At 39.1% G+C, this 16,848-nt stretch overlaps 1 protein-coding gene across 4 annotated transcripts in view; it reads left to right on the top strand.

Moving 5' to 3' along the window:
• The window catches only part of Tcf12 (transcription factor 12), a 281,258-nt gene that overhangs the window by 200,026 nt on the left and 64,384 nt on the right, over nucleotides 1–16,848 (top strand). For all 4 annotated transcript variants that reach the window (XM_069995334.1, XM_069995336.1, XM_069995335.1 and 1 more), the window contains one exon: nucleotides 2,672–2,724. In XM_069995334.1, the coding sequence (XP_069851435.1) occupies nucleotides 2,672–2,724 (53 nt within the window). The remainder of the gene's footprint in view (nucleotides 1–2,671; nucleotides 2,725–16,848) is intronic.

The following is a 16,848-nucleotide window of genomic DNA, read 5'->3' as shown; positions in this document are numbered from 1 at the left end:
ATTTAGGTATTTTAGGAAATGAACAGTTACTAATTATCTCATTTGTAATCATTTTCCTCTACATTTTAACATAATAATAATGGCTGAAATTTATCAAATGCCATGCACTATACTGAGCCACATTTCATATATCAGCCTAATACAGGAAATACTTGGTAGAGGAGGCACTCACCAGTTATTCCTCTGAGGGAATTAGGAGCCCAGAAAGGTTAAAAGTAACTGTTCTGGCTCACATAGCTGCTGTGGGATGGAACTGAAATTTTAATTCAGCCAATTTACTCTTAACCACAATTCACAACCTCCCAAAAGTGAACTGTGAATCCCAGGCTTATGAGTTTAAACTGTTTTAAAATCACATTTCCTATGTGATTGTGTAGTTAGTGGTAGATTATGTAGTGGCGGACAATTGTAGTGCAGATACAAAAGAAAAAAATTACTCACATGAAAGAACAGCATCTTCTAGAAAGACTTCAAAATGGAGCGTTGAGCTCCAGATTGGTAGGAGCTGTGCAGCTGGCTAGGGTGTTGGTTTTTGTTTTTTTTTAAATAATAAAATGGTGCTTTTGCCCAAGGAATACGTATTCCTTGTGAGGAGGTGGGCTGCAGAATTGTTTCACAAAGAACAAAGATTTTGCCTTTCATTTTACAAATATAGAGTGTGCCAGATGTTGTTTATCTTTGGCACTTCTGTTTTAAGGAAATATAGGCTGCCTCTTGGGGTAGGGACATAGATGCTAATGAATGCTTTTCCCCTTTTTTATTGTATAATATTTTTCCACATGCTACTTATAAAGTTGCTTTTTTAGCTTTACAGCCTCCTGGGATACTCACTGTAGAGAATTCCCAGCCCAGATTTAAATGAGTTTCATTCTTTCTAAAACTGCATGTTTTATTATGTTGTATCATTTATGGCACAGGAAAATACTGTGCTTGTATAATTCTCTTTTTTTATAGTCTTCAAAAATATTGGACTTTACATCAGCCTTTTCATGTGTTCTCTCTCCCTAGTAGTGACCCTTCTGAAAATCCTGAATTAGATCCATTATTCATGTAAGAGTGGGAAGCAGTGCTTGTCACTTGAATCTACAATAAGTAACATGGATAAATTTTAAATTCTGTAGATAAATAGAAGCTGGTTAAACAAATATGATGTTTAGAAAGAAACATTTTAATGATTTATAAGAAATACATAGATTTCTAGGACAAATTGCACAGTAGTGTTCAGGTTATACTTTCAACCACACATAACTGAAACACTGTTGATACTAAATCACATTGTGTCATGTCTGTGTCCATATTTTTCTGGTTTATATAGTATATCTTAATATTGTTGTAAATATTAATTTTTCATTCCTCCTTAAAACTTTATTTCAAAGTTTTAGCATAATTGCAACATGCGATTAGCTTTTAGTTATTTTAGTTTTTTAAATATCCTTTTATACCTGACCTTATTTTTTTTATCCCATCCCATTTTTGGAGGTACTGGGATTCAAATTCTCAGGACCTTGAGCTTGCTACACTGATGCTCTACCACTTGAGCTATGTCTCCAGCTATGCTTTTTGCTAATTTTAAAAAGAGGTAGCCGAGTAAGAACAGCACCAGCACGCACGTGGTATTCAGATAAGGGGTAGGTTTATTTAGTAGACCTGCTTGGACCAGGCAAGGGTGGCACTCCACGTGGCTGGGAAAGGCCTGGGAATGAGAGAGAGCTGGGAAGAGAGGAAAGAGAGAGAAAAGAGCAGAGAGAGGGGTAAGAACAGTAGCACTCACGTGGTATTCAGGTAAGGGGTAGATCTGCTGGGACCAGGCAAGGTTGGCACTCCACGTGGCTGGGAAAGAGAGAGAGCAAGAAAAGAACAGCAAGAGCTAGAAACGAACAGAGAGAGAAAAAAAAAGGGAGAGTCTGGGCCTGGGCTAGCCCTTATGTAGGGTATGGGTGGGGAAAGGTGTGGCCACATCAAATTCAGATGTGACCTCAGCGGATGCAGATGTGACCTCTTCCAGGTGTCCCAGTTGCCTAGGTAACGCAGGTACTGGGTGGGGACTTTGCTGCGAGGAGGGTGGAGTCTGCTCGCCATCCAGGAGCGGACCTTACACTAAGTTTTTGGAAATAGCGTCTAGCAGACTTTTCTAGTAGAAAAGTAGCCTCAAACCTTGATCCTCCAGATCTCATCCTCCAGAGTAGCTAGGATCACTGGCACCTGGCATAAACCTAATTCTTAGTACAATGCAGATATTGAATTTGTCTCTCTGCTGGAGGGAGCGTATTATTAACCTGTTGCACCAAGTACCCCACTCCAGTGAAACTGAGATAAATTCCATCAAATGTCTACTATAGTACCTGCCTCATAACAGGTTCTTAAAGTCCATTTTCTTCTCTTGTACCTGCTTATTGGTTTGTTTTCTTTCTCACTTTGCTTCATTTCCTGTTTTTTCCCAAAGTCATGGGACAAGAATTGCAGAATTATAACTTCATTGGGAGTGATTATTACAGTTAAGAGGAACAAAGCTCCCATACCTAGGTTTCCCTGCTTACTCTAAGATACTAGGGGGCGGGGGGAAGACACTAGGGGGAAAATATTTCCTATTGATTGAAAGTCTGAAAAACTTTTTTCCCTACTATGATAAACATACATGCTGATGTAATACGTTGTTATTTTTTATGTGCAGATCCTTTGCAAGCAAAGAAAGTTAGAAAGGTGCCTCCCGGTTTGCCTTCTTCTGTAAGTACTGCCCCCCTCCTTTTGGCTTGATGGTAAATAAATTGATGTCAAATGTTGAGTATTGCTTGCTGCAAGGGAATATTCGATCAGTGCCAGTGGGCATACTTTACATAGTAACTGTTCACCGCTTAACAAAACCATTGATTGAAGTAAATCCACAGTTAATGTTGGGCTCCTAGACTTCTCAGCAGAGATTTGCAGCTAACTCATATGCTCCTACTCTTATGTCCCTGTCGTTTGAATTCCCCTCTTGGGAAGAGGACCAGGCCGGTAGCTGTCAAAGAAGATCTCCTGTACAGGTCTTTTGATGTTTAATTAGTCATTATGTTGCTGAACAGGAGGACAGACAGAGATTAATAGCCGAGAATCTTAGAAATTTACATTTGTAATAATCCCAATGGAGCTAAAGACATTAAGATTCGGAGGACATGTTCGGCTCAGCTTGCCTCAGTAGGACTGAGGTTATTAATATGCATAAATCACCAAGTCAGATGTTCTGGTGAAACCCTTGTGGATTTTAAAGCCTTCATTAAGCTTTTCCTAACTTCAGCCTAGCATCAGGAAAGCTTTCAAGCAACTGGTTTGTTGATCCCTCTTTGCTCAAAAATGTATCCTCTGAGAATAAAGAGCTTTGATAAAGGAGGTTGGGAAGGTTTGGTGGAGCAGTCATTAATGGCTGTGATAATCTAATACTGTAGGAGTGTCTGTGCAATTAAATACACTTTTCTTTAAAGGCGTATTTGTAAATGAGCCTCCATAGTGAATCTACCTACAATTTAAAAATCTGGTGCACGGAAGGATTGTAACGTTTTTTGTTGTTTTTTTCCCCCTCTGCTTGGAACAAATGGGGAGCAAGGCTCTTGGATGGAGTGCCTTGCCTTGTAGGGTACATCTCTTTGTTGTGTAAATAGATGTTGAGCTTTTATTTGGCAGTACTTAACACTTGGGCGCAGGTGCTGGGGGATGAGTCACAGCTCATGGAAGTACAGACTGAATGGAATATCCGGCTTGGCAAGTAGTAATCTAGAAGGAGCAGCCTGGGTCTGAAGCTTTTTTTATTTTTTGTTGAGGCTAAAGTAGAGATACCATCTTTTTGGTTGTTTGCTTTCCTACTTTCCTATGTTCTTTCCCCGCCTTCTCTTCCGTGTGACACATGAAAAGTCGAATTTGAAATCCTCTTTGAAACTCAGTTCCAGATGGAAAGAGTTTTACACAGCCTATAGGGCAGCTGTGCTCTGAACCTGCAGCCTACCTGGAAGGTTGGATTGCAGCTGCAGGCATTCTTAAAAGCTTTTGCTTGCATAAGCACTTGGGCCCACTAGAGGCTGAATAGCTGCTTGATAAACAAAATGAACACAATGCCTCCAGTCATTATTCCTGAAGACAGGAATATTTTTTCAGCAGCAGCTAAAAATAGGTGGGCAATTTACATTTTAACAGTTGTGTGCTATGCAAGGGTAGGTGGTTCCACCGTGTAACAGATGATTTCTGTTAGATTACCAAATCATATTAAAACTGGCACAACTAACTGTTAGCACATGGTACAGTGAAATTTCTTATAATTTATTACTATAATTCTGTGAAGGTAATAAAAGTTAAATTACAGATTAATATTAGGACTGCACAGGTTAAAAAAAGATTAGTAGGTGAAAATTTTACCTCATTTCTTTTTAACTTGACATGGTTTAAAAAAAAAACAAGACAAAAACACCGTATTCTCGGTTCTTTCATAGCTTTCCATTTTTAAAACAAAAGGGCAAAGTGGATAAACAGCATCACCAGTGTTCCTTATATTCCTCAATATGAGACTCACTACTTGGAAGTTGTTTTCTTATGTTGTCTCTAGTGGCCAGGAGAAGAAACAAACCTTGAATTTTTCTGAGACTTTGAGAACCATTTTCAGCCCAGCCTAATGTATTTCTCTAGCTGCATTAGTACACCCAGAATATATATGTACATACATACATACATACATACATACATACATACATACATACATACATACATACATACATACATATATATGAATAAGGCTAGATATGATGGTACATGCCTGAAATCCTAGCCTTTGAGCAGCTGGGGCAGGAGAATTGTAAGTTTGAGGCCAGTGGGCTGCATAGCAGTTTCATGGCCAGCATGGGCCACAAAGAAATCATATCTCAAACAAAACAAAGGAAATAAAATGTAGCTCAGTGATAGAATATTTGCCTAATGTTAGGTTTTAGTTAGGTTAACTGAAGAGAGACTACCACGCGGTCTTCAGGCAGGAAAGAGAAGTTTATTCCAAACCTGGAGCCCCCAGCACAAGTTTGAAAAGAGGCAAGTACCTGGCGGGCTGGAGTTTAAGGAATGAAGGGGTGGGGAGAAGGTGTGGCCTCACTGGATGCAGACCTGACCTCAGAGCCTGGGAACCTCCCACAATCCAAAGGAGGCGTGACCAGGGCGGTCCGGGATGTGACCTCAGAGACTGGCCCAGGTGTGCCAGTCACCTAGATGATTTCCTGTATTGAAAACAGAAAAAGGGGTTGCCTACCTGCAGATTTGCACACAGACTCTGGATTCTATCTCCAACACTACAAAAAATGAATATGTAAATATATATAATAATAATAAATTTGATTTTAGTTTAGTAGATTTAATAAAGCATATTTTAGGTTAAACATTACCTTGAAATCTCAGGCTTTAAAAAAAAGAAAAAATTTAAAAAGATTTTGATAAATAATAGCAAACTCAGAACTTTTATGGCTACATGATTTTTCCTTCTCATATCTAAAATAAATGACAATTTTTAAAGTTACAGTTTTCTGTGGGATCCTTTCACTGAAAAATAAGCAATTTATTAACCTTTTATGTTGTAGTGCAATTGGATGTTGCACCCTTCCAGGCAGGCTGCAGCTTCAGAAAATGAGTACATAAATAAAAATAGAACAAGTATATTTTATTTTATAACTTCAAGTAACATACCTCCCAAACTAAAAATTTGACAATAGTATTCAGATTGTTTCAATAATTTGTTGCTTGTTCAGTGTTCAGTCATCTGTAAAATACGTGTTCCCTTTACTAAAGAAAACAAAATACAGTATCTTGTACTTTTAATGCTACTACATATAATAGGCAGACCGACTTACATTGATAGTTCTCTGCAGAACGTGGTGGTGCTTATGGTGCTTGTGTTTGTGGATGAAGGTCCAGTGAGGATGTGTAAGACAGCATTAATGTGTGTGTGTGCCCATCCTGGGGCTCTGTCCACAAGCTTCTTTTGCTCAAGGCTATCACTCTTACCACTTGAGCCACAGCTCCACTTTTTCTGTGATTAATTAGATAAGAGTCTCATGGACTTTTCCTGCCTGCGCTGGCTTCAAACCACGATCCTCAGATCTCAGCCTCCTGATTAGCTAGGATTGCAAGCCTTGAGCCACTGGCACCAGTTGGTTGGACATTTTTGTGGCCCTCTGAAACATTTTAGATGGAAAGAACTTTGTTCTATTTGTTGTTGTTGTTCTTTTTTTTTTCTAAACACCAAATTTTTATGTCTTTTGTATGCTATGGAACTGAGATAAACTCAAGAATGCCTCAAATTTTGGTACCCAAGTACCTATGTTCTTGTCCCAGAAATGGAATTTGAAAACATCTTCTCAAACTTGACTTTGCATCAAAATAACATGTCTTACTGAGTTTTGAGTATAATTGGTTTCTTAACCAAATGTCATGCTCTTCTTTTTCCTCTGTGTTTCTGCATTTCCCCACAAAGTTGTTAGAATTTCTTGGTTATACTTTTAAAATGTTTTTTGTACTTCATCTGGAAAAGTTTTCTGGCTCACATCCCCCATTCCCCCACCAAACCTCATTGTTCTGAGGTGGATGAAGCTACTTAGGCTCCACTTGTTCTGCTTTTTGGTAGACAGGTAGAGTTCTCTGAGTTTAGAAATGCTAATTCTAGTTAGATATCGGTATCTTCCATTCTCCCAAAAACTTAATGGGCTTTATTTTGTTGGGATTTTTATTTTTCTTTTTGTTATTATTTTTCCAGTGCTGGAGATAAAACCCAAGGCCCAAGCCAGGCGCTAGTGGCTCACACCTGTAATCCTAGCTCCTCAGGAGGCTGAGATCTGAGGATCACGGTTCAAAGCCAGCCCTGGCAGGAAAGTCCATGAGTCTTCAATTAAGCACCAGAAAACCAAAATTGGTGCGGTGGCTCAAGTGGTAGAACTCTATCCTTGAGCTGAAGAGCTGAGGGACATTGCCGAGGACCAGAGTTCAAGCCCCACGAACGACCAAAAAAACCCGAGACCCTTACTCTCTTACATGTTAGGCAACCACTTGTAGCCATGAGCTATATCATACCCTTCTTGCTTTTTTGAAATCAATATGAATTTCGAATTTGAAAATTTAGGAATGCCTCCAAATAACTGGAAATAGATAGTCTCAACTCACAAAGCTACTAGCCTAGATCTAACAATATAGAGTTTAACATTTTCATGGACATATCAAATAAAATAAGTTGGGCTGAAAGTAGAAAAGTTTAGATTATTAATCCTGCCAAATATTTTAATAGGGAAACAAAGGATTTTTTTTCTTTTTTTTTTTTTTTATGTGGTGCTGAGGAATCGAACCCAGGGCCTCAGGCATGCAAGGCAAGCACTTTACCACTGAGCCACCTTCCCAGCCCCCAAAGGATTTTTTAAAATTGATTACTAGCAGAATTTTCTGGGGCCAGTCCTGTTAGCTATGAAAAACTATTTCAAAAATAGTTCGGGCTGAGAATGTGGCTTAGTGGTAGAGTGCTTGCCTAGCATGCATGAAGCCCTGGATTCAATTCCTCAGTACCACATAAACAGAAAAAGCCAGAAGTGGTGCTGTGACTCAAGTGGTAGATTGCTAGCCTTGAGCATTTAAAAGAAGCTCAGGGACAGGGCCCAGGCTCTTGAGTTCATCAAGCCCTAGAACTGGCAAAAAAGGAGGAGGAAGAGGGAAAGGGGGAGGGAGAAAGAGAAGGGAAGGAAAGGGACAGGAGAGAAAGAGAGGGAGAAGTTAGCTCTGAAATAGTAAGGAAAGGTACCCAAAATTAGAAGTTTGGAGATAACAATTTACCTATGAAAACAGCAAGCTGGGCAGCAGAAATGCAAAGTACTGTACTACAGAAGTCACTATTAAGCTAAGATAACACAGGATTCATAGACAATTATCCAACACTAATAAAACTGTCAAGAATGGCAGGCGCCCCTGGCTCATACCTGTAATCCAAGCTACTCAGGAGGCTGAAATCTGAGGATTGTAGTTCAAAGCCAGCCCAGGCAGGAAAAGTCTGTGAGACTCTTATCTCCAATAAACCACTCAGAAAACCAGAAGTGGCGCCGTGACTCAAGTGGTAGAGTGCTAGCCTTGAGCTATAGAGTTGAGGGACAGCCAGGCCCATAGGTCAAGCCCCATGACTGGGAAACAACAACAACAACAACAACAACTTAGCAAGAAATCTGATGATTCTGAGGGGTAAAATAGTATTTTTATGCAGCTTCAGCTCCATCTGAGCTTTCTGAGGGAGGTGTCTAGTTCTGGAATATGGGATGGATTTGCAGACGAGCAGAGGACACAACAGCTACTGGGCATGATTAGGAGTTTCTCACTTCACACCGTTTCCTAAGCTGTACTTGAAATATGCTGCAATACAAAATTTCCAAAATGGTAAATACATTGATACTGAAAAGTGTCTGGCTTTGCAGGTTGCACTAGCAAGAATATCTTTGTGTTATGTGAAAGGGGACAGTTCTGCAGTTCATTCCAAACTTAAGTTCAGTTTACTTACTGCATAAAAGCTTTTCTTCATACTTTAATAAGATGAAATAGCCACTGTGTATGCTCACAGTAGTCACTGTTGAGAACAGTATCAGACTTGTGTAAATATAAATAATAAGCTTTTAATTCATAATTCTAACATTTTGTTTTTGTGAACAGCCAGTAATGCCTTTGGTCTGATTTGAAATCAAAAAGCCAAGATGTATAGCTGGATTATCTGCGCATTTAAGCTTAGGGCCATTCAGTGTCAATGTGTTCAACATCAGTAGAACTCTGAAGTTTTATGGCTTAAGGATGTTTCCATTTCACTGGAAGTGAGGAAAGTAACTTGAATCCTAGGTAATTGGCTAATGTGAAATTTGCTGTTACTAGTACTCCTTTTGTTTAGTACAACTTCACCGCTGGTCTGCCAGTTTTTCTTCAGTCTTTTTTCTTTTTCTTTTTAAAGAGGTAGATTGTTTTAAAATCTAAGTCGGATCGTATAATTTCTGCTAAAAACAATCCTCCAGTAGTTTATCATTGCTGAACCAAAGTCCTTAAAATGATTTATATGAACCTTCATGATCTGTTCTCTGCTACCTTTCTTACATTATATTCTACCAATCTACACCCTTTCTCCTTCTACCACAGCCAACCTGACCTCTGTACTGCTATTTCTTTTTTCTTCTGGTTTTGAGGGTTGGGTGGTCTAGGCCTGAGTGCTGTCCCTGAGCTTTTGTGCTCAATAGTGCTCTATTACTTGAGCCATAGTCCCATTTCTTGCTTTCTGTGGTTAATTGGAAGTAAGAGTCTCAAGGACTATCCTGCCTGGGCTGGCTTCAAACCGTGATCCTCAGATCTCAACCCCCTGAGTAGCTAGGATTACAAGCATGAGACCCCCCCCTCCCATGCCTGTCTCTTTACTGCTGCTGCTTCTTCCTCTTCTTCCTCTTCCTCCTCCTCCCCCTTCCTTCCTTCCTCCTCCTCCTCCCTCCTTCTTTCCTTCCTCCTCCTCCTCCTCCTTCTTCTTCCTTTATTTTGGTGGGTCATGGGGCTTGAACTCTGGGCCTGGGCCCTGTCCCTCCCTCACCTCTTCAGCTCAAAGTGAGTGTCCTACCACTTGAGCCACAGCACCACTTCCCGTTTTCTGAGTAGTTAACTGGAGATAAGAGTCTCACGGACTTTTCTGCCCAGTCTGGCTTTGAACCACCGTCCTGAGATCTCAGCCTCCTGAGTAGCTAGGATTACAGGTGTGAGCCACTGACACCCGACTTCTTTTTTTTAATGGCTGGTGTGAGAGTTGAACTTAAGGCCTGAGAACTCTTCTTTAGCTCTTTTGCTTAAGGCTAGCTCTCTACCACTTAGAGCCACAGTGCCACTTCGGCTTTTCTGGTGGTTAATTGGAGGTTAGAATCTCATGGACTTTTCTTACCCAGGCTGGCTTAGAACCTTGATTCTCAGATCTCAGTCTAGGTGTATGCCATTAGTGCCTGACCCTTTATTGTTTTTAATGGTTCGAGGCTTTGTGCTTGATTTACCTTGTCTCTGCCAGACTACACTTCCCCAATTTTCTCTTTGATTAGGGAATCTTTCTTGACTATCTTGTATAAAATGTCAGCACATTCTCAGTAGCAGTTCTCCTTTCCCTGAATATTTAATTCCTTTATATCTCTCAAAAACATCTAATAGATAGCCGAATTTATTTGTCACACAAGAGTGAGGTGGTAAAGCAGGAGTTTTACTTAGGTTGTTTATTACTGTTTTTACAACACCAAAGTGCATGATAGGTGTCCAGTAATTGTTTGTTAAACAAATGAACAATCAAATGATTAGCTCTTCTTGATCCATGGACATTTGGCTCATAGTACGTATAAACTACATAGTGGACATCTAAATTATTTTTAGGAAAATAAAGACTGTACATATATTCTTACAGTAGGAAACTAAATTTGTTCATACTTTGTAAAAACTTGACAGCCAAAAAAAAAGAGTTCAAGGTTTTCATCAAAAAAGTACTGAAGGGCTGGGAAAGTGGCTCAGTGGTAGAGTGCTTGCCTTGTATGCATGAGGCCCTGGGTTTGATTCCTCAGCACCACATAAGCAGAAAAAGCTGGAAGTGGTGCTGTGGCTCAAAGTGGTGTAGAGCACTAGCCTTGAGCTGAAGAACTGAGGGACAGTGCCCAGGCCCAGAGTTCAGGCCCCACAACCAGCAAAAAAAAAAAGTACTGAAGTTTCCTCATTTACATGAGCATACACTGTTTCCTAGCCTAGATACTTTCCCAGTGTGAGGTCTTGGCGTTAGAAAATTGTGTCTAGGGGCTGGGAAGGTGGCTCAGTGGTAGAGTGCTTGTCTTGTATGCTTGAGGCCCTGGGTTCAATTCCTCAGCACCATATAAGCAAAAAGAAAAAAGCTGGAAGTGGTGCTGTGGCTCAAGTGGTAGAGCGCTGGCCTTGAGCTGAAGAGCTGAGGGACAGCGCCTAGGCCCCACGACCTGACCCCCCCCCAAAAAAAAAAAGTAAAAGGAAATTGTGCCTATATTTATGTGATCCTCATTGCAATTTTAACAATAGTCACACAATTGGAGTCTTTCAAATGTAACAGTTACTTCAGTCAGAAATAACCAAGGCTAAAGCAGGCAAGTATCCATAAGATCACACTCCAGCCAAGTGTTAGTGGCTCTTGCCAGTAATCCAGTAATCAGGAAGCTATGATTCTGGACCATCTAAATTCAAAACTAGTTAGAGCCGGAAAGTCCATGAGGCTTCATCTCCAAAAATAATCAGCAAATAAGCGAGGTTGAGGTGTGTCTCAAGTGGTAGAGCAGCACTACCTCAGCACGCAAGCTAAGAAAGTATGAGGCCCTGAGTTGAAACCCCAGAACCATGGGTGGGGAGAACCCACAAAATCACAGAGGTATTGCTACTTGTTTGGTTGGGTTTTGTTTTGTTTTGTTTTTTACCCTTTTCACTCTGTAAGCCTCCCAGTTTCTTCCCTACCATCTTTCTTATAAATCATATCATTTTTACTTCTGTACTAAATACTCCAGCCAAAAAGCAAAAAGAAAATCACATCTTTCTTAAAAATAATGCAAGAGCCACAATCCAGTTGTTTAGATGGACTCCATAACTTATTTTGCCTACCACAAATCAGAACCCTTCTGTAGAATCTTGTCTTGTTTGTCTAAAGGACTTGGCTGCCTGTCTTTTATATTCCAGATGATGCTATATATTAAACATAAAATGTATGACCTGTGCCATCACATTGAACATTATTAAGACAGTCACATTGTTATTCAGTAAACAGTGATACAGTCAAGAGTTTCTCCTTATTACTGGTAGATGTTAAGCATTCCCTCCCTCCCTCACTCCACTGTGTTGTCCTTCATTTTGTTTTTGTTCCAGATACTACACAGCTTTTAAGAAACATGGTAGTTTAAACGAACATATGAAAGGCAGTAGAAATATATAATTAGCATACAAAAAGCACTGGATGCTTATCTTAGAATGGAAGTTACAGATGTTTCTAGAGTCCTTTCTTGGATCTGCTCTTCTTGAAATATGAGAATTTAGGCTTTTAATTGTGCCACTTGTATGATTAATGCTAGTATTTAAGGTTGCTGTGGACTCTTGGTATCATCTTGTCAGTGGACTGCAGCTCTGAGTCTGCAGAAATAGTAATGTGACAAGATTAAAGTACGTTAGAAAACTTCGCCAGTCGTTTGGCTCCTGAAATGAAATTATTCATATATAAAAGCATGTTCTTTCACTGGGATTGCTTTGCCTTGGTGGCAATGCTTTGTTTCTTTCTTTTTTTTTTTTTTTTTTTGTCGGTCGTGGGGCTTGAACTCTGGGCCTGGGCACTGTCCCTCAGCTCTTCAGCTCAAGGTGAGCGCTCTACCACTTGAGCTACAGCGCCACTTCCGGTTTTCTGGTGGTTTATTGGAGATAGGAGTCTCACGGTCTCTCCTGCCCGGGCTGGCTTTGAACCGCGATCCTCAGATCTCAGCCTCCTGAGTAGCTAGGATTACAGGCATGAGCCACCAGCGCCCAGCTAGTGTTTTGTTTCTTTCTTAATTAGAGGTCTTAATGGCTGTTACATATCTTTGACTTTTCCTTTTAACAGGGGAAAAAGTATTCAGTATAATCCAACAGAGAAGAGTTTGGAAGATAAAAATCTTTAAAATAGGGATTCAGACTTTCTGGGTGAAGTAGATGGTTAAAAAAAAAATTGTACTAGCATTAACGGTTAGAAAAATCTTTAGCATAAGCCAGGTGCTGGTGGCTCACACCTATCATCCTAACTGCTCAGGAGGCTGAGATCTGAGGATCATGGTTCACTTGAGCTGTGGCTCAAGTGGTAGAGCACTAACTTTGAGGTGAAGAGCTCAGGGGCAGCGACCAGGCCCAGAGTTCAAGACCCATGACCACAAAAAAAGGAAAAAAAAATAAGGTAACTTGATGCCTGGATTGTGTGAAAATGATTGAGTAACCTTCCCTGAGCTCTCATGCCTCATAAGGCATAGAGCTAAAACCTGAATCTGGTGACTCTTAGTCCATGCTCTTTTACATTACATGATAAAACTCCACAGTGTTCTGGAACATGAGCAGTTTATTTCATATTAGGTAGAATACTTCTGCTCTGGTACATAGATGAGTGATGCAGGCACAGAGAACAAGTAGCCTAATGGATTGCTGTCAAGCTTTGTGTCTTTTTCCTATCTGTCTGGTGCAGGACAATTGTTATTGTTAGGGTCATGTATCACTTTTTTGGGGGGGGGGGTCGGTCATGGGGCTTGAACTCTGAGTTTGGGTGCGCTGCCCCTGTACTCTTCAGCCCAAGGTGAGCATTCTACCACTTGAGCCACAGTGCCACTTCCGGTTTTCTAGTTTATTCCGGTTTATTGGAGATAAGAGTCTCATGGACTTTCCTGCCCAGGCTGGCTTTGAACTGCGATCCTCAGATCTCAGCCTCCTGAGTAGCTAGGATTATAGGCGTTAGCCACCGGCGCCCAGCGATGTATCACTTTTACTAAACGGTGCGTACTAAATATTTTAGTCAGTTTTTGTTTTATTGTTTCCATATTAAAAAGAAACTGCCAACACCATTTTTTTCTTTCCCTGTTTCATTAAAGTTTTTTCAGATGTGTTTTTAAAATGAAACTTGTGATCAGAGGCATTTAGAAGAACTTGTTCTTTTCAGATAGTCTCCTTCTTAAGATTAGGATCTATGATTTCTTCCAGTTAAGTATAGCAAAAGATTAGCTTTGCTCTGGTACTTAATCATTATAAATGTAAGTAAGGCAGGATGTTTTTGATGGTACTCAATACTTAATTATTTAGGGTTAAGTATTAATAATTACTCCCACTAGAAATAATGTTTGCTGAAACTAAAATACAGATTGTAAACCAGAAATAACTTAACGTATTGGTTATTTAGAGCTTTGGATTCTTGAACTGGTACTAGACTAAGATACAGATGTTACTTCTGGACTCTCAAAATAAATTTAAAATAGAATAAGTCAGATTCATGCTGTTCTTTTTCTCATGAGTTAAAGGATCTGGCATTTTGCAGCTTGAAAGCAAAAAATGTAGGGACCCAGAGAAGAAACAGTAACAACAAAAAGAAAAAGATGGCACTTACTCAGCTGTGTTTACAACAATTATTACCTTGATAGATGTTGCAAAATAATAGCTTTATTTACTTAAGCTATTTTTGTTATTAGATGCCTAATGAATTTAAAGCCTTGTGGTAAAGGTCTTGAGAAGTGCTAGTTCATTGACAAGTGTGAGAACTAGAAGTCTTCCTTTTCGTAGTTATTTCATTTCATGTGAGCACACACACCAGTAGGCAGTCCTGTGATTACAGAGCCATCTGCAGGAAAATTATCAAGTTGCAGCATAGCTAATAATTCTCGATGGTGTTATTTCAAATGGTAAATGAGAAGTAACAAACTACAGTTCTCAGGGGAAAAGAAACCAACAGTCAAGAGTTGCAGGAATTATTAGGACAGTGGAGCCCCCACCCCTTCCTTGATTTCTCAGAGAAAACTGCTGTTTGCAATTTAAAAAAAAAAAGCATGCATGCTACTTGCTTCTGTATGTGTTGTCTCTCATTGGAAGTGGTGTCTAATGAGTGCCTTTTAGGAGCTTTGGGTGATGGGACAAGTGTGAGGTGAATACTGGTTATTTCCCTTAGAAAGAAGTTTATTTACCTTTTTACTGGGAGATACAGCCTTTTTAAAAAAATATATGGTCATTGTATTCATAAGGTTGTCAGAAAACAAAAAGGAATTAAGTATTCTTTTGTCCTAAATGTAGCTCATTCTTTTCATTGGCTATACTAATGGATTTTCCGTTTTGTTAATTATTAAACATTTCTAAAACTAACTTTATACCAGAGATACTTGTAAAGAAGCAGTAAGACCTTTAATGTTCCACAACATGTGAATTTTATCATGTGTGCTTGCTCTGTGTTGGGAAGTGCTGTTTTTGGTTTTTGTTTCTTTTGTGGGAGGGGAGTCTGTTTGCTTTGTTGGTATAACTGGTGGTAGAACCCAGGTCCTTGAACATAAGCGCACACTGTACCACTGAGCTACGTCTCCAGCTTGGAGAAATGTATACTTACATGTGTATTGATTCATCAGCTAATAATGTGAACAGGTACTGCTATTAGTTAAGATTTGGATATTCACAGTTAAGGCCTAATTAGAAATTTTTTCCATATAGTATCATATAAGGGAAGGCTACATAATCAGGGCCTTGATTTTTAGGATTTTCATGCAGTAGAAAATAGAGTGTCTATCTCTGTCAGCAAGATGGGAGTGGTTATTGAATTAGAAGCCACTGTATGATATCAGGTTAACAGCACTATTGTCCTTAATGTACATTGAATGAATAGTGAGTGGACTGGTTTGAGAGGAAGCCATCTCTGTTCAAGCTAAATCAGAAAGAGGAAGATTTATCCACTTGCAGATTCTATCGTTCTCTTAAACCTCACCTCACCCCACCTCCCTTGTTTCCAGTAATTTGTTACTTACTAAGTTTGATCCTTCAGTGAGATAGAGAGTTCATGTATGGAATTAATCATATGTGAACTTTTAAGTTTGGCTTCATTCATACTCTGTAAGTCTCTTTTACAAGAATTAATTCACTTAGAAATAATGTTGAACTTTTTCATGAGGAATCCATATGTGTAGGTTTTAGATTCACTTTTCCAGCTGGATCATCTAGAATGGAATGTTGCTTGTTTTGGAAGAATGTACAATAAGATTAACTATTAACTGGCTTTACTTATTCATATATAATTAAGCTGGGTTTTTTTGGAAAATTATATAGAATTTATGTCACTTGAAACATTCTTGCTTTAGATAGCTTCACAAGCAGATGTAAATATTAGAGTGATCTTAATCAGAGATGAAGATGAACAAAATGCATAAAAGTACTGTGTGAATAAGTTCCAAGAGCCTTGCCTATCTCTCCATTTCTCAATCAACAGAAAAATTAGAAGGAAGGACATTTTTGCAGCCTATCTGGAATTTAAATTGAAGTTTCAAAATATCTTTAACCTAGAGTACACTTTTTGAAAACATCTTTCCTTAAATCTTTAGAAAAAATGAGCAAATTGTACAATTTAGCTTTTTCTTACCTAGTTTAGGTCTTGGAGTGTTTGAGGAGAAAATACATTTTGAAAATCCGTGAAATGCAGTAGTCCTTAAGCCAGGAATCATCAATTTGCTAGTAAAAGAGTAAGAGTCGAAGTCAGATTGTTTTCAGGTTCTCTGATATTTTCATTTATCATTTTGTCCCAGTATATGATAATAACCATCTTGTCCTAAATAAAACTTGGGTATTTTTAGACTAGATGTTGTGAATATGGAGTCAGATCACAAAAGCTTAGAACAGCACATTAGTGATTATGTACCATTGTGGGTGGAAACAATCTGGGATAAAAAGTGCGTGACAGTTCAGAGCTCCTGTGTAGACTGCACGCCTGTCTGAAATCAGGTTTAAAAATTGGCTCTGTCTCCAGCTGACTTGTTTTGTCAGACTGAGTCACTGGATTAACCCTTGACATGTTCCTTTAAAAAAAAAAAAAAGCAAAGATTAAACAACTGCACTGACTAAAGCAACACTTGATCCATCTATGTGCATTTTTTCCTGTAATATGATTCTCCTTAGGAAAAAAAAATGTGCTGCAGCTGTTGCATAGATTAAATTAGTTTTTTCTTTTATTTTTTTGAAGAGAAAAAAAGATATTCTAATAGAAGACAATTTATAACTGTGATAAAGCAGATGTCTATCTGCATCATCCAGTTTTAGTTTTCCTTTGAAAGAAGCCAACTTCAGTAAGAT

Source organism: Dipodomys merriami, unplaced genomic scaffold (genome assembly GCF_024711535.1).
Source record: "Dipodomys merriami isolate MVZ:Mamm:240054 unplaced genomic scaffold, mDipMer1.0.p SCAF_48, whole genome shotgun sequence".
Taxonomy (NCBI): domain Eukaryota; kingdom Metazoa; phylum Chordata; class Mammalia; order Rodentia; family Heteromyidae; genus Dipodomys; species Dipodomys merriami.
The sequence above is the reverse complement of the archived record's forward strand: the minus strand, read 5'-3'. Positions and strand labels throughout refer to the sequence as shown.